This window comes from Leuresthes tenuis, unplaced genomic scaffold (genome assembly GCF_036924035.1).
Source record: "Leuresthes tenuis unplaced genomic scaffold, fLeuTen1.0.hap1 SCAF_7, whole genome shotgun sequence".
Taxonomy (NCBI): domain Eukaryota; kingdom Metazoa; phylum Chordata; class Actinopteri; order Atheriniformes; family Atherinopsidae; genus Leuresthes; species Leuresthes tenuis.
The window spans coordinates 5,823,779-5,848,732 of NW_027325361.1; the positions used below are offsets into that span (position 1 = coordinate 5,823,779).

A 24,954-nucleotide genomic window follows, 5' to 3' on the forward strand; every position below is an offset into this window, starting at 1 on the left:
TATTTTAATCAAGGATAGATTTGTCACCAGTTTTCTGTGTCTTTCATGTGCAGCTCACTCTCAACCTGGACACAATCCTGAGATTGTACAGACAGGAGAACATGGACCGAAATGTGGAAACTCACATCCAGGTGATGAGGGAAGATGTGCTTCGCAGTGCTTTGAAGGCAGTGAGGAAGCCGGGCTTCCGCTTCACGTCGACACCTGTAATCCTCTTCAGTGAAGACGAAACCAAAAGTCGTGAGGAACCTGTTAGGGAGTTCTTCAGGTTCTGATTATTACACTGAAACTGCAGCTCAATCAAATTTGTATTTATGGTTTCTAACATAATTTTTAGTTTCTAAGCTGTAAATATTATCGGTTTTTCTTTACTCCTTTCACATGAATTCCATCACACTTCAAATATTTTCCCGTTGAAGTATAAAGTTATAATTTGTGGCGCCACAACGAGAGGTTGAATTTCTTCTCTTACAGGTTGGCTCTGCTGGAACTCGCACAAAGTTGTGTGTTTGAGGGTCGTCCAGGAAGCCTCTTCTTGACCTATGACCTCACAGCACTTGAAGATAGGAAGTATTACGAAGCGGGTGTTCTCATTGGCTGGTCATTGGCTCAGGGTGGGCCTGGGCCTTGTTGTCTACACCCTGCTCTCTACCAGGTTGGCCAAAAAACAAAAAAACTTTCGTATGTAGTTTAGTCATTTCAGTGGTTATCACAGCTCTTGACGCTTATGCAGATCCTCTGTTTAATTGAGAGTAAACGGAAGATCCTATTATTCCATGAGGATTTCTCAGGAAGGTTTCACTTAAGGAGCACATTTTAAATCCTAACACTATATGAATGTTGAAATCCTTTATTTTTAATCTTATTTCAAATTAGATTCAAAACTTCTCAGAACATTATTCTTTAGCCATGTTGTTCTGTGTTTTTACTTTGTATTTAGATATCAGTCTTGTCTAATATTGTGTCTGTTTATTTTGGGTTTTGCAGTGCTGCATGTTAAATGGTAATTTAAAGCTATATATCTTTCAAACTCCTGTTTTTCTTTTACAACATGCAGTTTTTGGTGTTTCTATTTGGTTTTAGTGCAGCATTCAGCAGACAGAGCCCAATATAATTCTGCTTGCTAACGACTTTTCATAACTTTGCTGATGCAAACACAAAATAAACCAACTTATGCTTTTAACATTCCTTTGCTGCAAACACATGTGCACTGATATTAAGACTATATGATGGCTTTTAACTCTGCAAGTTTGTGTTTCGCCTCAGTATTCTCTTTGTCATTGTATGCTTTTCCATATATCATTACAGCTTATGTGTTGCCAGAGTCCATCTTTGGAAGACTTTAACTGGAAGGATATTGCTGATACTGAAACGCAGATTCGATTGCAAGAGGTAGCACACCCACATAACGAACGCACCTGTACCAAAACCGACTCTATTGGAGTTCTCTGTAATTGTTTTGATGTGCTCTGATATGTCAGGCAGTTTATTTGGGGATTTTCTTCAAGTGATCAAATTATACTATTAAATTTACCAAGAATTTTGATTTTGTTGCATTTTTTTTTTTAAGCAGAGTAGGCTACAGTAATAAGACAAAGTTGCTTCTGGATTTAAATGGTGAGAGAATCTAGCTTTTCTCTGTGTGAATAGCCTATCATTACACTTTTTTGCGTCACAACTGTCAAGATAAACTAACTACTGATTCATTAAAAACCTCCTTTACTTCCAGCTGGAGACTTTTGCTCCATTTTATATCTCTTCTAACACTACTCTACTCCTGTTACAGTTGCATTGTTGTCATGATGTGAAACTGTTGTCTCCCAGTCTGCGTAACTGGGTTTCGCATTGTGGGATCCCTCGAATCCAATCGGCCCATTATAATGAAATACCAACTATTTATGCCTGCTTAGTAAAACACTACATCTACCATAGGTAGGACACACACATCACACATTTTTAACTTGTGAGACACTGTCTCTTCTTTCATTTGTATTTCTGTATGTTTATAAAGAAATTGCTGTCCTCTGATGTATTTTGTTGGCTGCTGCTACAACATTCACATTTTGCAGGGTGGCCAGTATGATCTCCCAGTTTATTGAGGGGCTAAACAGCTGTGGTGGATTGTGGGATCTGGTGAAGTCTGAGTGGGAGATGTTTCTGCCAGTAATGACAAGTACACAGCAGCAACCTCTTACCCTGGAGGAGTTCAAACAGCTCTTCACCATCTGCTACAGCCATGCAGACTCTGAACTGAGGGCAGCTGAGGAGGCCACAGCCACACATTGGGAAACAGTCCTCACATTGGTCAGCGGTAAGCAAACTGAAGGAAGCAAAGAAGATCGAATTCTGATCGAAGAAAAACTAGAGTGTCATTAAAATATTCAGTGTTTTCGGTTGAGCTGTGAGAACTTTTTTACTGACATGTGTCCTCATTGTGCACAATCAGGTGGTCAGACAGATTTTTCATTTGAAGACATCCTCATATTCGTCACAGGAGCTGATCGTCTTCCTCCTCTTGGCTTCCGTAAACTGATCTCTCTGCGATTTTACTCCCAGGTTGGTTTCTATCAGATCAACTTGAAAATAACTGAAATATTTCCAGTTCACATGAAAGAAGTCTAATCTCCAACTTTCACTTTGAGAGGGTTGCTTACTTTAACATCACATACAGTGGTGGCACATAGATCAGTGTATTTGATTATATAAACTTGCTTTCAGTTTTTCTTTTTGCTTGTTTTGGGCCACAACAGGCTAAAAAAATTGCTGACAGTAGCTTTTATTTAAAAATTGTCTGTCTCAGCGATAGTAGGTATACACTTTTTCTTTTTTTCCCCTTTTTAAGTGGTCTGTTCAGCAAAACAACATACATTATAAACTCGAGCAACATAGCTGACTCAGGAATATTTGTACAAGACTTCTGCTGTTTGATATCAGTATAAAATTAGTCTTTACATCTGATTCTTAAACTTCTACCCAGTTCTGCACATCGGAAGCAGAGATGTGCAGGCCATGCCTTTTCCTTTCTTGTATAAAAACAACAAAAAAAACAAGTTGACTTGCTGAATGTGAAGCACATCAGAGGGGATTTAGAATGGGGTATAAATCTGTTTACCCATCGATAACCTGCACTGCACCACTGACAACACTGGCTTCTCATGTCAATATCCCAGTTTTATCGATTACCCTGTATCGTTATAATACTTTTTAAAAACCATTTCATATATATATATTTTTTTTTCTTGACTAAAAGCACGCTCAAGTTAAATTGGACGCATGCCTTCTCAGGATACTTAATGCTATGTTTTGCATCCCACTCAAGTAAAATTTTACTTTCGAAGTTTCCTCATTGTGAATTAATTTTCCAGGATGTGAACACATCAAATCTCCCCCATGCCACAATGGGCTCTCTGGAGCTCTTCCTGCCGAGGGGAGTGGTGGAGTGCGTGGACCTGTTGATACTGCTGCGCAAAGCCTTACAAAAGGCTCTGAGCTTAACACAACTGCAGACAGATGGAGATGGACAGGAAAACTGTTCAGAAGTTGTGATGTGATTTTTGAAATGGAGGCCCTCTTGGATACTGCATGTTCATGCTACTTTCTGGAGGTCAAATTATTCTGCTGGATGTTAATGTGCTGTGTCTGGTTGATTTTAATCAGTGTCTTGTCTGTTAAAACTGCAAGTCATCTAATGGTATTTGTGACCTGTGAATGATTATATATTTTGGAAGATTAGCAGGGAATGATACTTTAAACACAAAGACAAATATTAGGACTTTTAGCTGTTGATTTTTGACTGAAATTTATTTAAAAACTGCCTGGTTGTTGACAAAGGAAAGTGAGCTACTTCTATGAATTTTCAACAGTTTTCAATGTTTTATTTGAATATTTTAATTGTCATTTTAGCAAAGTGAAAGAGCATCAACATATTATCATGATGCCACTATGACAACATGATACAATTCACATTTATGATCAAAGATCTTGAAGAAATGCTTTACAAATATGTTTGGTCTGTTTTTTTTTCTTAAAAGCTTTTAAAATAACAGTGAATGTATTTTTAACTATGTTTTAAAATTAAGTGTTGAATAAAGTTTTTTTCAAAAGGATGAGTAAAATGAAAAAACAGCTCAAGAATATACAATTCACACGATACTTTATTAATCTTGCTTTGTCTTGTTTGCTTTATTAAAAGCAAACATGACAATATTGTATCATATATCTATTTAAACTTCACCTCATGCCATAAAAAACCCTTATAGATTTTTTTTCTTCTAACAATTCCATTTTAAAGAGGTCAATTAGTAGATGTCAGATAAATAGATTAAAAAGTTCAAGGCAAAAACATCTTGAAAAATGTCAATATGGAAAACTGAAGAGATTAATTTGACTAAATTCTGTAAAGGTTGACAGCAAAAGAAAAAGAAATCAAAAGTACACCCCCGTTAATTTGTTTAATTTTCTGTGAGTGTTTGAGTCATTTAAAGACTCAAATACCAAAAGAGGAAAGTTTGCACAATGAGACATCAGAATTTCAGTAATTTATATGCAGCTCGTCCTTTTGCAAGTTAAACTCCCCATGTCTTAGATTTTCCCGCCAGTGAGAGTAGATTCCACATTACACATAGATTGTGAGCGAAACAGAGTAATCATTGTCAGGTAAAAAACTGATTGAAATCTAATTGATTTCTGTTTCTGCAACAGAAATAGACTTGGTATGAGGCACTCGCGGAGGTTATTTCCTTGTCAATGTACAATGAAGGGAGGCGTGTATTAGAAACCTACTTTAGTTTCTAGGTAATCAAGCTTGTCAGTATGGTATCTGCCTCTCCAGTTACAAAGCTTTGGGAATTACCAAAGCCTCATAGAAATCTATAACAGAAGAGATTTTTCAAATCTAAGATTCCAATAATATTCCTAAATTGCAATGTGACACTGGAGCCAAAAGCATATGGATGCTCATATTTGATAAATAAATTAAAAAAAAGTTTTCAGCCTTTATTTGAAGATGGCAATGAAGAGACTAAGAGACAATAAGTCTGAAATCTGTTTTTATGGAAAAACCACTTTGGAGAAACTGATTGTGAATATGATAACATTTATACCTCTCATTATATTAAAATGATGCCCCACTAGCACTTGAGTGAAATGCTGTACTTCATTCGTGGCTTCTGTGCACATAACCTTTTATGGGTTGACTCGAACCCTCTGAATGCTTATCACTCTAACCATGTGGGATGTTTCATTTAGGATCTGGTCTCTGAAGAACTAAACGGAGAGAAAAATGCAAAAAAAAAATGCCAACGGTTTCTTTTTATGTGCATTGTATCATCGAAAGTTAGCTGAAGAGAATTCACAAAAACATTTTTAAAATCTCATTCTGTTTCACATACCTCTTTAATAAGCTCGATGAGGGTTCCATTGCTAACCTCTCCATAAGAGGTTAACTTCATCTGTATATGTGCTAGTTGCTGCAAACCTGAATGGATTTAAAAAACAGTGCTTTAGTTTTTCTAGTAATGAATAAAAGAACACAGAATTTCATATTCATATTTTACACCTGCTTGAATAATAGCTTGTAGACAGATCTTAGCACTAAGCTACTTTAAAACAAATGATAAACTAAAGATGAAGCATAATTTCTCGACATTGTCCAAATCCATGAAAAGAGTCAAATTAAATTAAAAATACTTTCCTCTTTTTTTACAATAACATGTCATGTTTTGATTTGTTTTTATTTCATGTTTTGATGATCCTCAGAAAAAACACTCTATTTTCAAAATTGTTTGGAATTACATACCTGCCGATGTCGTTACATTTGTTGTTGGGCCAGTAATAAGCACAACTGTTGGTGCACCAGTTATTGCAGGTGAAGTTAGGATAGTTGGTGCAGCTGTTGTTGTGGCATTAGTTATTGCAGCTGTTGTTGGAGCAGCAGTTGTTGCAGCTGTTGTTGGGGCAGCAGTTATTGTAGCTGTTGTTGGAGCAGCAGTTGTTGCAGCTGTTGTTGTGGCATCAGTTATTGCAGCTGTTATTGGGGCTGCAGTTGTTGTAGCTGTTGTTAGAGCAACAGTTGTCACATCTGTTGTTGGGGCAGCAGTTGTTGTAGCTGTTGTTGGGGCAACAGTTGTCACAGTTGTTGTTGGGGCTGCAGTTGTGGAAGCTATTGTTGGGGCTGCAGTTGTTGTAGCTGTTGTTGGGGCAACAGTTGTCGAAGCTGTTGTTGGGACAGCAGTTATTGCAGCTGCTGTTGGGACAGCAGTTATTGCAGCTGTTGTTGGGGCAACAGTTGTTGCGGCTGTTGTTGGGGCAACAGTTGTCACATCTGTTGTTGGGGCAGCAGTTGTTGTAGGTGTTGTTGGGGCAACAGTTGTGGTAGCTGTTGTTGGGGCAACAGTTGTCACATCTGTTGTTGGGACAGCAGTTATTGCAGCTGTTGTTGGGGCAGCAGTTGTGGTAGCTGTTGTTGGGGCAACAGTTGTTGCAGCTGTTGTTGGAGCAGCAGTTGTGGTAGCTGTTGTTGGGGCAGCAGTTGTGGTAGCTGTTGTTGGGGCAACAGTTGTCACAGTTGTTGTTGGGGCTGCAGTTGTTGTAGCTGTTGTTGGGGCAACAGTTGTTGTTGGGGCTGCAGTTGTGGTAGCTATTGTTGGGGCTGCAGTTGTGGTAGCTATTGTTGGGGCTGCAGTTGTTGTAGCTGTTGTTGGGACAGCAGTTATTGCAGCTGTTGTTGGGGCAACAGTTGTTGCGGCTGTTGTTGGGACAGCAGTTGTGGTAGCTGTTGTTGGGGCAACAGTTGTTGCAGCTGTTGTTGGAGCAGCAGTTGTGGTAGCTGTTGTTGGGGCAGCAGTTGTGGTAGCTGTTGTTGGGGCAACAGTTGTCACAGTTGTTGTTGGGGCTGCAGTTGTTGTAGCTGTTGTTGGGGCAACAGTTGTTGTTGGGGCTGCAGTTGTGGCAGCTATTGTTGGGGCTGCAGTTATGGTAGCTATTGTTGGGGCTGCAGTTGTTGTAGCTGTTGTTGGGACAGCAGTTATTGCAGCTGTTGTTGGGGCAACAGTTGTTGCGGCTGTTGTTGGGACAGCAGTTATTGCAGCTGTTGTTGGAGCAGCAGTTGTTGCAGCTGTTGTTGTGGCATCAGTTATCGTAGCTGTTGTTGTGGCATTAGTTATTGCAGCTGTTATTGGGGCAGCAGTTGTAGCTGTTGTTAGAGTAACAGTTGTCACATCTGTTGTTGGGGCAACAGTTGTCACAGTTGTTGTTGGGGCAGCAGTTGTGGTAGCTGTTGTTGGGGCAACAGTTGTTACAGTTGTTGTTGGGGCTGCAGTTGTGGTAGCTGTTGTTGGGGCAACAGTTGTCACAGTTGTTGTTGGGGCAGCAGTTGTGGTAGCTGTTGTTGGGGCAACAGTTGTCACAGTTGTTGTTGGGGTACCAGTTGTTGTAGCTGTTGTTGGGGCAACAGTTGTAACTACTGGGGTAACAGTTGTTGTTGTTGGGGCATTAGGTGTTGCAGCTGTTGTTGGGGCAACAGTTGTTGTGGCTGTTATTGGGGTACCAGTTGTTGTAGCTGTTGTTGGGGCAACGGCTGTTGGGGCATTAGTCGTTGCAACTGTTGTTGGGGCATTAGCTGTTACAACTGTTGTTTGGGCAACAGTTGTTGAAGCTGTTGTTGGGACAGCAGTTATTGCAGCTGTTGTTGGGGCAACAGTTGTTGCAGCTGTTGTTGGGGTTCCAGTTGTTGTTGGGGCAACAGTTGTAACTATTGGGATAACAGTTGTTGTTGTTGGGGCATTAGGTGTTGCAACTGTTGTTGGGGCTGCAGTTATTGCAGCTGTTGTTGGGGCAACAGTTGTTGTGGCTGTTATTGGGGTTCCAGTTGTTGTTGGGGCAACAGTTGTAACTATTGGGATAACAGTTGTTGTTGTTGGGGCATTAGGTGTTGCAACTGTTGTTAGGGCATAAGTTGTTGAAACTGTTGTTGGGGCTGCAGTTATTGCAACTGTTGTTGGGGCATTAGCTGTTGGAACTGTTGTGGATGAAGTTGTTGCCTCTGAAGTTGTTGTGGTTGTTACAGGGGTAGTTGTATTTGTTAGTGCCGTAGTTGCTTCTGTAGCATTTATTTGAATTGCAGGTATGGTGGTGGTAGCAACAAGAGTTGCTTGGTCTGCCGTTGTGGTAGTCGGTGTTGTAGTTGTTGAGACTGCCGTCATATTGGTTTGTATTGCACTAGTATTTAGTGGTGCACTTGTTGCTGTAAAAAAAACAAAACAATTACAGATTGTCATGAATTGTTTGTACACATTCTTCCACATTTAGACAACCCTCCCATCTTTACTTGAGCAGTGACTACAAAGACGACCAGAGTTTGCACACTCCTTTTTCATTCTGTATGGAATTCTGTCATTTTCATAGCCCAGAGAGTCACTGTAAAACCAATGTTTAACACAAAGATCATTTCCCTACTTTTGATCAGTCTTAAGACGCTTTATACTGCATCAGTGCATTTATATTGCAAACATACTTTATTTAAATTTTTTTGCAATATGACTTTCATATTTTATATTGATTCATTTTTTGTGTCATTTGCTGTTTTAAAATTAATTAATTCAAAATTAATCCTTTGGTATTTTTGTTGTCAGAAGTACAATAGGAATGAAGACCCATTCTATCAACGTCTCCTCCAACTGAGATGATCACATAAGTGCAAATGTATGCAGTGCCATCTTAATCTGTTTTCTGGGCTTGTGTTCTTTACAGAGCCACTGAAACATGAAGTGCCCTCTTGAAAGTAAAACAAAGCTAATGAATCATCTTTGCTCGACCTACTCACATAAAGTTATTACTAACTATTTAGCTTACATTTCACCAAATTATTTTTTTTTAAATGGAGATTGTTAAGTCTGACAGTCATACACATAATCAATGTCTTGTCATTCATCATGTCTTAATTAACAAGAAATAAACCAGTTTTGTAGTCTTATCTTTCCTACTGCAATATGGAAGTCCTGTAAAAAGACCCTTTTTAAAAAAAAAAAAGGAATGATTAATAGAACTTTGGGAAAATATCTAACACAGGCAAAACATAACATAACATAACATAACATAACATAACATAACATAACATTTTCTAGCATGTTAAATGTATAAGATAGAATAAGCACCACTCACTTATTACTAACATGTTATCTTAGAGCAACAAATACTGCCTTCTGTTGTCTACTATGATCCAAGTATCATAAAATGCAAACTATGAAAACGATAAAAATATCACTTGTAATGAATATTTACCCTGTCCAGAGGATATGTGAAAATATCCAAGAAACAATACCAAACAAAGAATTCTCTTGTCCATGATGAATGGTTTTACTTCACACTCCTCTCAGTACAGACAGATTGTTAGTCTGTGAGTGCACATTGTACTAAGCTTGTGAATTGCTCCTCCCTCTGCTATACAGAGGGAGTGACCAGATATCAGTGAGAGCTGTTACTTTCGAATAACCTGAAAAACCAGGTAGAGTTATAGGCAAATATATTCCCATAACAAAAAAAAAAGACTGTGTATATGACATGCCCAGCGTTATTTTACAGACATATTTTTACATAAATAAAGCTATCCATCAACATAATATTTTATATATTCATTTATTTTTCTTTTCTTTTTCTGAGATGTCAAATCTGTAACCACAACTCCACAGTTGTGGTTTTCAATTTCAGTATGCAAGTCTACAAAAAGAGCAGTTACACTTGCAAAACAGTGAAAACACAGCAAAACAGACCTATAAGCAAAAGGTTTGCATGGATTATCATTTGCCATCAGTGAAATTTTGATTGTTTGATTATCATCACTGAGTAGAACTTATGACTCTCGCAGGATGCAGGTAGTAGTTGTAGTTGATTTGAGAAAGCCATCTATTTAAATCAATATTCAAGTCTATGAAAAAAATAATTAAATTTTTTTTTTATCATAATAATAGTTATTTGGATCTACATAACTTAAAGCAAAACGGATCTCTCTATATCTATATATTTATCAGGACGACTGTATTTTCTGAGGAGGAGATCCACAAAAATTTCTACAACTGCGTTGTTGAGAGCATCTTGACCAGCTGCATCACTCCGTAACAACTAATAAATTATGAACTACTACATGTCTACATTTGCTCTACTAAAAATATATACAAAAATACATTTGATTAGCACTATTCAGCGTATATATTTATAATTTTCTTTTGTTTATTTGTATTTGTACATTGCATTTTTTAATACTTTGACAGGCATTCTTGCAGACAGCAATGTAAGTTTTTCGTTGTACAAGAAAATGTGTTTCTACTGTGCATATGACAATAAAACCTTTGAATCTTAAATGTTTTAATCTTAATCATTTATTTATCTATAAGAGAATACTCCATATTGTATAGAAAAATAATTTCTGCTTAAATTGTTATTGTTATTTTTTAAATTAGTTTTTTTCATTAATTCGATTGATCATTGACAAATCATTTAGCATAAACCTCTGTGACAACGATGGTTCCTACTTTGAACTTGTATCTCCGGACAGTTTCCGTGTAACACTTTATGCGCATGCGCTCATCTCCGCTGCATTTTGGCTACGCCTGGAGAATAAAGTAGTCGACTTCATCGCTGGTGCTAAACTTTGTTTAGAGACGATAGTCTTGTTTTTGTTATATGGAACGAGGTTTAAGTGTATAGGTATACGTGTTTCAGTATCAGAATTCGGGGAATAATTTGAAGATTACAAACTGCAAAATGTACATATTCTGGAGCGTTAGCATTCATGTTTGTTTTTTTTTTTAGCTCGTTAGCTGAACAACGCCGAGCAACGTGGTAGTTAAAGTACCAAACATGTCTCAAAGACTTCTTTAACTTATTAAACATCCCCCATGTTTAGTAATAAATCAACGAACATCTCTCTCAAAAATAATGTTGCAACCTCAAAATCAGATCCTTTAATTTTTGAAAATCAGAGTCAGAATCTGCGAAGTGTTTGGCTTGTATGATAATGTGACTGCGGTCCTGTGAGAACAGAGGATGGACAGAGACTTGTTGAGACAGAGCCTGACCTATCACGGTGAATCACTGCTCAACAAATTGAAATGTGAACAAACTGAAAATCCGGACTTCCAAGCGGTGGTATCTGACCTCTGTAAAGCCACATATGAGAGGTATGTTAGCAGCTCAAAAGCTTTCACAGAATCCCTAGAAGGCTTCCGTTGTTTGTCTTGTAGGTCAACAGTCACGTGTGCGCATTATTTTGTTCGTTTTCTATCTGTGTAAGGAAATGTTTCTATTTTTTTTACATATAGTTCATCATATTTAGTATTTTATCTTCAGCAAAGTCGCATTAAGTACTCAATTGATCTTTTGTTCGTTTTCCAATTTTGGATCCTCATTTGTAATTTCTGATTGAAGCCATCACTTTACATTTAACTCCAAAGTGTATACTAATAATTATAATAATTTCGACAAAAGTGCGTCCCAAAGGGTGACCTGACGCTGCTTGCCCAGACCAAAGCCCAAACTTCCCTACCTCAAATTCACAGCTTCCAGATGAAAGGAATGTCTTTTGGAATGTCTTGATGTTTGCAGCCTTTATTAAGCTGTTTGCTTTAACTAATAAAGCAGCATTCTGGAAGAGATTTTAATGTTTTCTAACTTAGAAAAATGTATTATTTAAAAGTTTTTACACACATCAGATAGACTTATGGGAATTTGTAAATATATTTATTTAATATGTTTAGTATAATCCAGCATAATTTTTTTTGTTGGTTGTATATTTAGCTGAATTTCTTTATCCATATATTTTATTATAGTTGTATTAGTTTATTTTTTATTAACTAAGTTTGATTTGTATTGATTTATCGATTTAGGTGGTTTAGTTGTCTCAAATGTTTTCACCTAACAAATTTTCCTTAAGGTCTGCATACCAGGAGTTAATTTTATAACATTTAGCCTGCCTGGACTTTATCTGGTGAAGGGCCATGGTCAAACATTTCTGTTTTTTGGCTTGCAGGGGAGAAGAGCAGGGCAGCACACTGGTGGAGCAATTTATTGCCAGGAAGGCTGACATCTTGTTCTGCCCAGCATGGAAGACTGCAACTCCTCAGGAACACAAGCACGAAGAGGAGGAGGAGGAGGAGGCAGCAGGTGTGTGTTTCCTCGGTTATATTCCTGATTTATTTCACTTTAAAAGGGAATTCATGCACAAACTATTTGGGACTTATCTTAGTTCCACTGCAAAGTCTCACCTCAAAATAGGCATTCATGTTCACGTCTAGTTTGTTGTTGTTTTTAAATGGCCGCTACTAAGTCAGCACTGTTCCAAATACAGTATACAGTCGACTGTAGAGGGACCTGATGGACCCTTGTGAACTGGTTCATGTCACGCGGGCCGAGCAATGCATGAATTCCCTCTAAGCCAACAAATTCTTCAGAAGTCCATCCACAATGAAGTAATCTCTTCCTTTTTTATCTATGTGTTTGACATTTCTGAGTGTGTGTGTGTGCTCTTTCAGAGCCCTATGCCATCATGCCTCCGGTGGAGTTATTCATGGAACTGTCATATGAGGAGAGAAGAACCATGATTTACAGGGACTTGGAGAGAGGAGACATCGTGGTGGGGAGGATCAACAACATTCGAGAATATGGCTTCTTTCTCACTCTGCTTTGCATGGCAGGAGATCTGAAGAGAGACATAGAGGACCTCGAGTTGTCAGTACGTGAACAAGTTAAATCTGTGGAATTTCTGTTAGTCCTGTCGTAAACCTTGTGTGAAGCCCATGATGTACAGAAAACTTTTGTTTTACGATTTCATTGTAATTTTTGAATTGGTGATCGCAGAAGCTTCTTTTTTTTTCTACTCTGCTCGTTTCCTCCTTCAATTGAATTCAACAACTCTTCCTCTCCTTTAATCTCTGCTAACTGTCTGCTAACATTGTGCAATTTTCATTATTTTCTGACTCCAGGCTCTGTGTCACATAAGAGAAATTCCCTCTACTGGCAATCATGATGATCCTCTGTCCTACTACCAGATCGGGGACTTCATCAAAGGTTAGTGGAGCTGCTTCAACTCCTCATTAAATTAAAGAGTTGGCTGGTTAATATTTGGAGGTGTGGGTGTGAAAGGTTCTGCATTGATGCAGTGACGGAACGTAATCGAGAGTTTGCAGCCTACTAGAGTCTGATATTAATTGGTGATTTTTTTTTTGTTTACAATACTGTTAAACAGATTTGTCATTAAGTAGCTCTTTCACATTAAATTGTGGGAGAAATGTTCTGCTAACCCTACAGTGATATGTTGGGTAAATAATACACATGTGGGGTGTAAAATGTGCCTAAAATGTATTAACTCTGATAATACAACTTATATGAGAAATAGCGTTAGTCGTTTCATCTGTGGAGACCTTCGTAGTTAAAGACATATGGCTTTATTCGGTCATGGAGGAGTGGGTTTCACCAGCTGTTGGGGATCTGGTAGTAATATGAAACTTGACTCTTTCCTCTTTTTTCGTCTCAGAAAGAGAATTAAGCTCTTCCTTTTATGCTGTGCTTTTCTTCTTCTCTGCAGCTGGAGTGAAAGACATTGACCGCTACCAGGAAAAGATCACCGTGTCACTCCACCAGGCCTCTCTTTCTCCCAGCTTGGAGCACATTAAACTGGGTGTCATTACACGGGAGGAGCTGCCTGTTCACTACAGGTAACAACGCGCTAGTTTACAGAACTTCACTGTTGCATTTTATTTGGCTTCAGGATGGCTTTGTCAACACGAGAGGAGTTACTGGACCTATGAGTCTGACCCTCATTTTGATATTTCTAACCGCATATAAATGCGGTTAGTGTTCCTGTCTGTTAACGGTTTTCTTTCTTCTACCTAGTCGTAGCGTTACTGCAGCCGCTGACTCCAACGAGACATATGAATGTATACTGAAAAGTTGCCACGGTTACCAAAACCCTTCTGTGGTGGACTACTTGCTGGAGAAGGTGGGAATTAGTGACGTGCACCCACCGTCAATGATGCGAGGACTGCAAAGGTGAATATGGATACTTTTGTATTCTTGGAAACTAACATTCTTGTTTTCACTGTTTTGTTTAAATCGAAGGGCAAAGTGGTTGTTGGTAAGCTACAGCTCGGATAGCTCATATCGTTCCTTTTTTTTTAAGCATCAAGGCAAGTCGTGAAATGTACAAACGACTGCTGCAAGTACAAGGCAGCTATGCTTTGGATTCTGGCAAACACAGTGCTGGACGGACGGGTTCTTTCATGAGTCACCTTTTCAGTCAGTTCGCACTAGTGTTGTTTTTGGCGGCCGGTTTTCATTTTAGTCTTTGTGTCAAGCTGTCATTTTAGTTTCTATTGGTTTTAGTCACGTTCATACTCTTTTTAGTCTAGTCAAGTTTCAGTCGACTAAAAGTCCGTGACTATTTTCCTCTAGTTTGAGTCAATGAAAACTGTACTTAACGTACAGTTAGATAACGTTTTAACATTTCGTCTCGTTTTAGTCAACGAAAACGAAGAGACATTTTAGCAGATTTTCATTTTGTAAAGCACATTTAGTCTAGTTTTTATTCGTCAACAATACTGCATCATATTTTTGATTCTAGTTATCGTCACATGACCAACATTTATGTTGCGTCTTGTTTTCGTCACGTGATAAAGGTTCGTTGATGATGATATTTAGTCCTAATTTTCGTTGACGAAAGCAACAGTAGTTTGCACCATCCTGTTAAAAGGGATTCTGCTAACTGCTAAAAGAATGAAAGTTTTTACCTTCTTGCTTCTGCTTTTTTTAAACAGCAATTTTTAAAAGACAAAAGCCTGTTGATGTTAGAGAGTTCTTACTTCTGCCTCTTTTCTTTACAGTAAACTTTTCCAAGAGGAAGATTTTGCTTCTGCGCTCAGGAAGAAGCAGTCTGCATCCTGGGCCTTGAAGTGGTAATGCTAAACCGTAAACTTTGATCAAGCATTGTCCTCGATGCTTTTTAAATTTGCCACTGATGAACTTTTTAACCTCGTGTCTAGTCTTTCTGGCCTTTACTGACTTTACTTTGACACCAAACTGACCATCATGTTGCATTACGTGCTCTCAGTGTCCGCGCAGGTGTCGACCACTTCAAGCACGGTCGTCACGTGGAAGCCATGAATGAATATAACAAAGCCTTGGAAATTGACACTAATAATGTGGAAGCGCTGGTGGCACGAGGAGCTCTGTGAGTTTACTTTTAGTTCGATCATTTATTTAGCTTCACTGGGGTCTCTGCACTCTATAGACTTTAGGATATTCTTTTATTTCCATACCGATACTATAAATTACAAAGGCCACCTACATTTTACCTATTGAGTTTTAGCCTCCTATATAAGAAATTGTTGATAAATTTTTTTTCCCAGAACACAATCAGTCAGTTTACTGTTCTTGCTCTCAGGTATGCAAACAAAGGCAGCATCATGAAGGCTATATCAGACTTTGAACTGGCTCTGGAAAACTGCCCAGACCACCGAAACGCCAAGAAGTACCTCTGCCAGACGCTAGTGGAGAGAGGAAAACAGTAAGTAATGCTTCACTTAATTCAGTACTTGAATTCAGCGGAAGTTAGTTCAAACACATTCCACTGGAGTCACATTTCTCAGTTCCCTCATTTCTCAGAAAGATTGCGATCAGTGAGAAATATGTCCAGATCAGGTGAGCTGGTTTATGGTTGACAAAGATGGACTCGTGTGTCATCTCATGAAAAATGTAATTTGTAGATAAAGGCAGTGTGTAAGCACTTTGGCGTTTCCATAGCTTTGAAGTTTTACACCCATGGAGTGAGAGGCTCAGAGGGTGCATCGCTTGTTTCTAAAGCAGAATTTCTTCAGTGAATGACATTAGTTTAATCAGTTGGGTTATGGGTTGACACATGCATATCAGCTTGTGCCCTCAGATATTTTTCACTGATTGGTTTAACTTCAAGTGTCTCTCAAGGAAGTCATACCCCAAAAGAATAATTATTATGCTGCGCAGCCTTGATGTGAGGAAGAAGGTACCAGAAACGTTTGGATGAACCAGTCGAGTGAGCTTCAACTTGACCCATTTGTTGCTGTTGTTGAAATGAAGCTCATTCCACTGATGGTAGTGCTGACTTTGAAATATTATAATAGACAGTATATAATTAGAGTTTCATTGTCTGTGTGTGTTTTTAGGCTTGAAGAACAAGAAAAACTTGTAACAGCTGAGGGATTGTACAGGAGAGCTTTGACTCTTGATGGCTCCAACCCTGAAGCGAAGGAGTCCTTACATAACATCACAGAAACTATACAGGTGAGCGGGCCACGACAGACGCACGCACACACACGCACGCACGCACGCACACACACACACACACACACACACACACACACACACACACACACACACACACACTTTCAGGAAAGTTGGCAGGTATATACTTTGTCTACATTTATAGATTTATCACCCAAAGAAGAGGTGTCCTCATTAACTCACTACTGTTCCTCTTTATTTGTTCACATATGCCAGACACACGGGGCTCAGCCCCACATCTGCATCTGCTCACACACTTAAAGCCGGCATCACGGGATTAGTGGTGTTGCTGGTGGGAGCAGCATGTTCTGTGTTGCTGACTTGCCCTTACACACATAGCCAGTTTTGCCTCCGTTACTTGGCAATAGATCAACTTCGACTGACCATACTGTGTTGATACTTTTACACACGACGGACCCGACTTAAAAAGCATGTGTGAAAAGGGCTTACTTTGATACTTTGAATGTGAGGTTACATTTGAGATCAGAGAAAACAAATGAAAAACGTTAGGAGCTACAAGGTGAGAAGTGTGAAGACTGCTTTAGAATAACTTCTATGACTCTGTCAACCGCATCTGTGCCTTTCTAGTGATCTTCTTGGGAACATGAAGCAGCATGTTACACAAAAATCCGACTCTGCACTAAGTTGGCAGCTAAATGCTGAGCAAAGTTGAACATAGTGGAGATTTTGGCAGCTATGCAACCATCAATTTCTCTCAGCAGCTGATGGAGACCAAAAGCAAAATCTATATTGTGACTATATTTATCACAAGGCCAGAAATTCAATTAGAAATACTTTATAATTACTTCATAACTGTCAAATGTATAAAAAGCTCATTAATGATGTAGTAAGTCTGGGCAATAAAATGATATGATGATATCTCGGTGACGATCAATACCCAGTCAATCCACTGATAGAGCAGCACAATGAAATGCAACAGCAGCCAGTATGTCTGGCTATGTTTCTTATGTGATCACACGTAATGCAAATATAACTGTAAGGACATATGAATTTATCTGAAAAGTACGTCATTACACACACATTGACGACATAATACATTTCTATATCGAGATTGATCATCAAAGAAAACAATGTCGAAGTGAAATATTTTGAAGGATCAAATGAAATTGGTAATAATGTGTAAATGATTTAGAACGTGTTATTCAATAAGATTGTATTTCAGTGACTTTGTGCTGCTTTCGGTGAACTAGCACCACACCAAGATCTGTTGAACATGTTTTAGTCGATTCATAAATCAGTCACAGATGTCAAACCAGAAGAACACTTATGTGTTGATGAGTACATTAAGGTGAAAAGCAGTTAAAGGTTCATATCAAACATAAGACGTTGAAACCTCAGAAACCTTGTGTTTTGTAAGTATATGAGGTCAAACTCTGGAACTGTTGAGCTGTGACAGTTCTCTGATTAAACGTACCAACTGCAGAGTCACTTCAAATGGATGTATAGATACAAATATAAAGATGGCAGTGGGTTTTCCTAGTAAAGCAGTTAAAAGGCCCTGTACGCTACTAGTTTCTGAGTAATTACTATATAGTACACCCCTGCTTAATCTAAAGAGGAATTCATTTGTTTTGATGAATAAGTATCCAAAATAACTGCACAGTTGGTAGTTTGTTCTTGATTCTATCTCTGTTCCAATGTTAAGAATAATAAAATCCTGAAACCTGCTTAGACTTCAAATTATGGGTGCAGCGTAGTCCATGCAGCTGAATCATGCTTAAAACATTTACAGATGTATTCTGGATCCCCAAACACACACGTTCAGTTTAAGGTTTTGTCAACCTTACATGAACAAAATGTTCTCACACTGATTATAGATATTTTTCTCGACGCTGTGTTTGTAATTCTGATGAAGTGTTTGGTGTGTGTGTATGTCTGCGACTTCTGTACCCTGGCCTTTGACCCTCTGGCTGCCACTGCCTTGTTACCTGCCTGGTGGGGGTGAAAAAACATGGACTTCACTATGTAAATGACTCCTCCTCCACTGGACACCGGTGCGTGCCGTGTCCCTGCTACAAATCCGGTAACGTTGAAACCTTTTCCATCAAAATGGAAACCGAATGCTGTTTGATTTCTTTGCACTTCCGACCATCCATCTACTTCTATGCCAACTATTCTGTTGGACCACACCACTTTGTTCTGGTAAATATGTGACTCTCCGCTCATTTCTTCATCATTCTGTGATGTTTGGTTCATGTTTCTGCTGTTTTTATTCCCTTTTCAAACTTTTGTCTTTCCTTTTTATCCCTATACCCTCTTATTCCGGTGGAAATGACTGAATAAATGAATGAATGTTGTTTCGGCGTCTCTGTTGCATGTTTCGGGTCATTGTGTAAATGTTTTTGAATATGTTTCTATGGGCTTTTGCCTGCCTGCTGTTGTCATGCATTGCCTTGCCCGGCAATTGTAAAGAAATCGATTCGCCTGCGAGAAGAAGCACTTGCTAAGGAGCAGGTCAAGGAAAAGAGCGGCCAGACCAGCGCTGAAAAATTACGTAAGATCTTAAAAGATGAGAAGAGGTATGTTGACTGATGAATTGAAGGTAGGGCATGGCCAGCACATTGGCGTAAGCGTCACATTATTTAAAAAAAACAAAACAAAAAAACATTTTCAGTGGGTGTCTTTCATTTTTTAGGATGAAGAAGAAACGGAAGCGATCAAACTCTTCCTCCTCATCCTCCTCCTCTAGGAGCTCCTCGTCATCATCCTCCTCTTCTCGCAGGAGGTCCAAGAAGAAGAAGAAGAAGAAGCGGAGGAAATCTGAGCGGGGAAGTAAACGCCACCGCAGGATCTCATCTAGAGAGAGCAGGAGGAGTTTAGAGGGTAAGAGGGAGGAAGAGGAGGATGAGGTGGAGTGGATTCCCGCGCCTCCCAACACCTCTGCTACTTTCCTCAACCAGAAAGGTGGCCCCATGTTTAGTGGAGGAGATGATGAGGAGGTAGTAGGGAAGGACAGAGAAGATAAAAGGATCAGTGAGTTGTATTCTTTGTCGGCAGCCTCAGAGGAGGAAGAGTCTGACTCTTCATGCAGAGAAAGACGAAGGGAGAGTACAGAGAGCAGGACGAAAAAAAGAAAAAACAGCCGGAGCAAAAGCCCACTGAGGGAGGAGAGGAGGGGCAGGAGTAGAGAAAGGAGGGATAAGAGCGGGGAAAGAGGGAAAGAGGATAACAGGAAAGACAGTGACTCCAAAATGAGGAACAGCCTGGAGGAGAATCGAACACGAAAGTCATCCTGCTCATCGGCTGAGGTGGAATATCTCCAGAAATCAAGTTTCCGATCTGAATATTCAGGAAACTCTGGTTCTACTTCTAAACATCCGGAGAATAGGATGAGACGCCACTCATCCACGAGGAACTCCTTTGATGGTGGTAGGTACGAGAACAGAGGGAGGCAGGAGGAAGAGGATGCAAAAGGAGAGAAGGAAAGTAGAAAGTGGAGATCAGAGGAAGAGAGCAGCACGTCACATGAAGGACTAAGTAAAAGATCAGAGAGTGCTCGTAATGGACAGAATGCTGTGAGGCCTAAGAAAGACCTCCCTGCTAACCTGCTGGATATTTTTGACAAGATTGCTCAATTTGAGAAAGAAAAAGGAGTCAACCCAAAAAAGTGACTCAATAATAAACAATAAATGAATAATAAAGTCCACAACATCCCCACAGATGTTATTGACAAAATGTACAATGAAATCTTTGAACGGTAAATCAGAAACAGACACAAATGCCCAAATTCGTTGCTGGTCGAAGTTCTTTTCAGTGTTGCAGAAAATGGTTCATTTTACTTTGATACGTCTTATTCTTTCTGGTAAATTTAAGGCCTGCTTGTATCTACTGTATATTAGCTTGTCAACATGTAATCAAATTTTCCATCTAAATGAGTTCAAGCTACAGCTTGAGTTGATGACTCTTTTATTGTATTAATGTTCAAACTGGGGATCTGATCAAACCTTTTCAAGAGTTCTTTGTAGTCTCTTCATTTACAGGGTTGTTCACTGAGCATGTTGATGAGTTCTAACTATATAGCACAACAGGCTTTAAAATCGCTTGTGTAACGTTGAGACTTTGTACTTGATGAAGAAAACTGCCTTATGTTTACTGCCATGTGCCATGCTGTATGTTCTTTGTATTGCTTGTTTAATCTCTTCCCAAACAACCCGACCTTTGGCTTTACATAGAACAGATGCTTCCAGCTGTGCTCCAGAACTTTTTTTCCTATAGTAAAACAAACTCAAGTTGAGTCAATAAAACAATCGAAATGTTCTAACTTCATGTCATTTCAGTCCCAGTGATTTCATTGTCATCCCAACCAACAATGTTTATTTTACTTGAATACTTACTCTTTTGTTTTAAATACCATCTGCTATATTTATTTAAATATCTACCTGTGATGGGGGCAGGAGATAGTAGTAAGACTAAAGATTCCATTAAACAAGGTAACTAAAAGTAAAGATGAGAATTATTTTGGAAAGGTTTTCACCTACGTTCAAGTTTAAATATATCATCACTTTAATAGTTTGAACTTTTCTATATCAAAGAGGACATGGACACAGTTGGATTATGTTGAGGCATCAATGAAGGAAAGCTCTGGTTAAACCAGGTGGTGTAAATATTCAGCTGTTTGAAGTGAGTGACAGAATCCTGTCAGAGAAATGCCACTGCACTTATTATCAGTAAAATGTGTGGAAAAAGATTAATTTTGCTGCAGGGTATTGATCCTGAGCTTGTATGAAGCTGCACTATACTGTCATGTTTGAAGTCCAAGTGGGAGTGCGAATTTCAGGCATGTGTAGCTTTTCCTCCACGTTAACCAGGCCCGTACTTCAGTGGAAAGGGGAAATGTGCTGTAGCATGACAAAGGGATTTGGGTTATCATTGAAGCTTTGCTTCAGACAAATGACAAGAAGAAAACGAAAGGGAAGGGTGGGGGGGGGGTGAAGTCTCCACAACATAAACAATAGAAAATGACTAAACCTACAGGGGAATATTGTTTAGAGCACCAGAAAATGTTGAGATTTTGTTTGGCCTTTTTGTTATTTAGGTGGACCGATCCTTTGAGCTGAGCTGGGAATCATGACAAAAGCAAACTGCAGGTCTTAAAAAAGCTAACCTAAAACCATAAAATGTAAGGTTTTGGAAGGGGTGTTTTTGGAGCCAGTTGTCTATTTCCATAACCTACGTTGTTTCATATCTCTTCATACTGGGACCACACTGCTCCTGAAATGAGACGGTCTAGGAAACACGGCCTCATCCCTCAACAAATTAAAGCCAACGTGTCCCTGTGGCTTATTGGCTCAGTAAGCTACTTGGTGTCACATATTTGATTTAATAACTGGACACACACATCAGCGATTGTGCGACCAGCCGTGTGTCGTCTCAAGCCAAAGTAGCTTACTTCAAGCTTAGCTGCCAACCTCTGGCTGTCCTCCTCCATCATTACTGGTCCCATCATCAGTGATGTGCTGGGGAAGCTGTTCGGCCCAGTCTGTATCTTGTTAGGGCAGATTAACCGCTAATATACAGGCAGAGAGGAGGCCTCTTCATTTCATGCTGCACACACACAGACTCCTGATCATGTGTGTCCTGTCCAAAAGGCCTGACATCTTAATCTTTTAAAAATACTGGCTACAGGAGATCTCCTAAAGTGCTCGCTCTGTGTGCCCCTGTGAAGAGTCACTGAAGGGGAGTTTTAGCTCCTCCTCAAGACGACTGATCTCTGTGGTGACCGAACACAGGGTCACCCTGGAGGTAAAACATAGGATACAGGTAGCTGCATTGCTTTCTTACTGTGCACAAGGGCTTTGTAACTTTAACCTTGAACTCTTTAAACTTTAAAATAGTTTTAAGTGGCAGATGCATCTGAAAGTCTTTGACAATGCATCACATAAGGTGCATGCAAATACACCATTATCATTTCTACTAAAATGTCAGTTTTTTTATTTAAATTGATTTTAAGTGTCCATAAACAGGGAACTGACCAACTAACTAACTAATTAACTAACCAATCTGCAAATGCAGCAGTGCTGCAGTCCTGCAGGTTTCCACTGGAGGGCAGTGGAACACTGTGGACTTTAGCAATGAATGAATGAATGAATGAATGAATGAATGAATGAATGAATGTTTGAATGTCTGTCTGTCTGTCTGTCTGTCTGTCTGTCTGTCTTTCTTTCTTTCTTTCTTTCTTTCTTTCTTTCTTTCTTTCTTTCTTTCTTTCTTTCTTTCTTTCTTTCTTTCTTTCAGTGAATAAAGGTAGTCTCGTGTTGGAAGAAATTCTGTTTCTGCAACATTTTCAGTTGAATCATAGTAAATTGATATCAACAACTTCTAGTTTAATAAAAAAAAATCATAATTGTCACTTTTTCAAGTGCACATACATCTAAAGCGAAACTTGAAAATCAACTCTGTGTCCAATTTATTTAATAGAAATTATGCTTAAAATTAGAAAATAAGATAAAATAAAAAAATAAGTAACAATCATCTGGATAGATACATTATTAAAAATTGGTATATTCAATTTAATATATAAGAATGTTTTTGAGAAGCTACATTATGATTGACATTTTGCTTGAGTTAAACAAGTATTTATGTATTGTGACATTTTACATTTCTAATGAAAACAACACAGGGAAATATTTTTTAAACCATCCCAGATGTTGAAGTAGCTGTGAGTAAACTATCATGTATTCAATTCAGAAACGTGTTTGAATGAAAAATCATTCGATTTCTTATCTACTCTTCTTTCACCACCCACTCTTTTACCACAACACAACTCCTTCAGGAACACCTAAATGTGTCACTGTTACTGTATCTGTCTGCCCAGAGATACCTTGTAGATGTCCTGCTCTGCATTACTGAAGGACTTTTATTTTCAGAAAAGAAAGAATGACAGAGGTAAGAGAGCAAGAAGAGCCATGTGACTGGTGGAAGGAAAAGGGGACCTTGAGTCCTTGAAGGTGTGGGTCTCTCAACTTGTTCTGAAGGTCAGCAGCAGGTTTTCCTGCTTGACCGAGTCTGATGAAGCTGCAGATTCTCTCCTTCATGAATCATCTCACTCAATTCTCCTCCCCCTGCTCCTCTCCCACCTGGACTCCTTTTCACAAAGAGAGGGGATTCCTCCTCTTAGGCCTCTTTCTTCAGCACTGAGGCAATCAGACCGTTGAACACGCAGAAGGGAGATGAGATATTTTAAATTAGTCTTATGAGAGAGGGACAGAGAGAGAGAAGGGGAAAATGACATTTTTCATTTTCTACAATAAAAGGTACTACATTGAATTCTCGGAGCATGACAATACAGAGCAGTAAGTAATGGAATAGGAGCAGACGTGGTGTCTGTGTGTTAGTGGATAATGAGGAATTTAAAGATGTATGGTCCTCTGCTGCCATTCAATCAGAGTCTTACCCTGTCGCTGTCATGGGCCCTCGTCTCTGAGCTGTCACAATACTCCACAGGGACGCAAAGTTCCTCGATTGGAGGAAGACTTGTTTTCAAAATTATTTCTGTGGTCATTCAGAACTGGTCTTGAGGGGTTTTAGGCATCAGCTGATTTAGTAAGAAAAAAACAGAAGTACCCAGATTTGTTGTAACAGTGGCTTTTTCTTATGTTACGATTTTTTTTTCTGGTAAATATATGATCAGCCTTGATGCTGACAAGCTTGTTGCTTAAAAAAGTGATCATGATGAGGGTGAAGCTGGGGTGAAGGTTAAACACACTTCGAAGAAAAGCCTGTAGAGACATCAGGAAATCTCTGTCCTGGAGTCCTGGAGCGACCCAGTCCCGTTCTGGACCTGAACCAATGCAGCATAGGTGGAAGTGCCTGAAAATGGCTGGACCCTGATCTTCCCAATCAGCCGGTTTGAGCTTGAATATTTCTGCTGAGAAAAAGGAAGGAAGCCTCTGGGGGAAATGTCTGCCAGGCTTGTAGGATCACTCCTAACAGGACTTAGGGCTTTCAAAAAGATAAACACATTAAACAATATTTTGAATTATTTGCCACATAACTCCACTGTGTTACTTGAAATTTGGAAATACACAGTTTTATTGTGACATGTTACAATACAGGGCTGCACGGTGGTGTGGTGTTAGCACCGTCACCTCACAGCAAGAAGGTTCCAGGTTCGATCTGGGGCCTTTCTGTGTGGAGTTTGCATGTTCTCCCCGTGTATGCGTGGGTTCTCTCTGGGTACTCCGGCTTCCTCCCACCATCCAAAAACATGCATGTTAGGTTAATTGGTGACTCTAAATTGTCCATAGGAGTGAGTGTGAGCGTGCATGGTTGTTTGTCTCTATGTGGCCCTGTGATGCACTGGCAAGTGCTGCTACACTGAATGACTGGCGAGTGCTGAATGACTGCTGGGATAGGCTCCAGCCCACCTGCTACCCAACTGACAGATTGACAGTATAGAAAATGGATGGATGTTACAATACAGTACGTTTAATATTTATACCCATCATCACCAGATCAGAAATGACTGCTGTCGACTGTAACTCAATTCATCATGAACAAAACTTTTGACTCAACCTTTCTACGGCCCATTAAATTTTTCATGTCTATATTTCTATTCAGTCCTCTTTAAACATACTGCAACATTGATTGATGAAGTGTTCTTTTGATTAATTTAATTTCCACTGTAAA

General features: G+C 39.2%; 1 protein-coding gene across 1 annotated transcript; it reads left to right on the top strand.

Annotated features, from left to right (window-relative positions):
* The first annotated feature begins 10,599 nt into the window (after nt 1–10,599).
* On the top strand, nt 10,600–20,592 carry ttc14 (tetratricopeptide repeat domain 14). Its single transcript, XM_072388989.1, has 12 exons — nt 10,600–11,174; nt 12,023–12,156; nt 12,525–12,724; nt 12,975–13,059; nt 13,577–13,706; nt 13,885–14,040; nt 14,871–14,942; nt 15,098–15,217; nt 15,431–15,553; nt 16,188–16,305; nt 18,739–18,845; nt 18,962–20,592. The coding sequence occupies exons 1-12, from the start codon at nt 11,041–11,043 to the stop codon at nt 19,935–19,937; spliced, it is 2,355 nt and encodes a 784-aa protein (XP_072245090.1). The 5' UTR covers nt 10,600–11,040; the 3' UTR covers nt 19,938–20,592.
* Nucleotides 20,593–24,954: the final 4,362 nt, after the last annotated feature.

Coding starts and splice junctions, on each gene's coding strand:
- ttc14 (XM_072388989.1), top strand. CDS start 11,041: ATGGACAGAGACTTGTTGAGACAGAGCCTGACCTATCACGGTGAATCA. Junction 13,060..13,576: donor GATCGGGGACTTCATCAAAG/GTTAGTGGAGCT, acceptor TCTTCTCTGCAG/CTGGAGTGAAAGACATTGAC. Junction 14,041..14,870: donor ATGATGCGAGGACTGCAAAG/GTGAATATGGAT, acceptor TTTTCTTTACAG/TAAACTTTTCCAAGAGGAAG.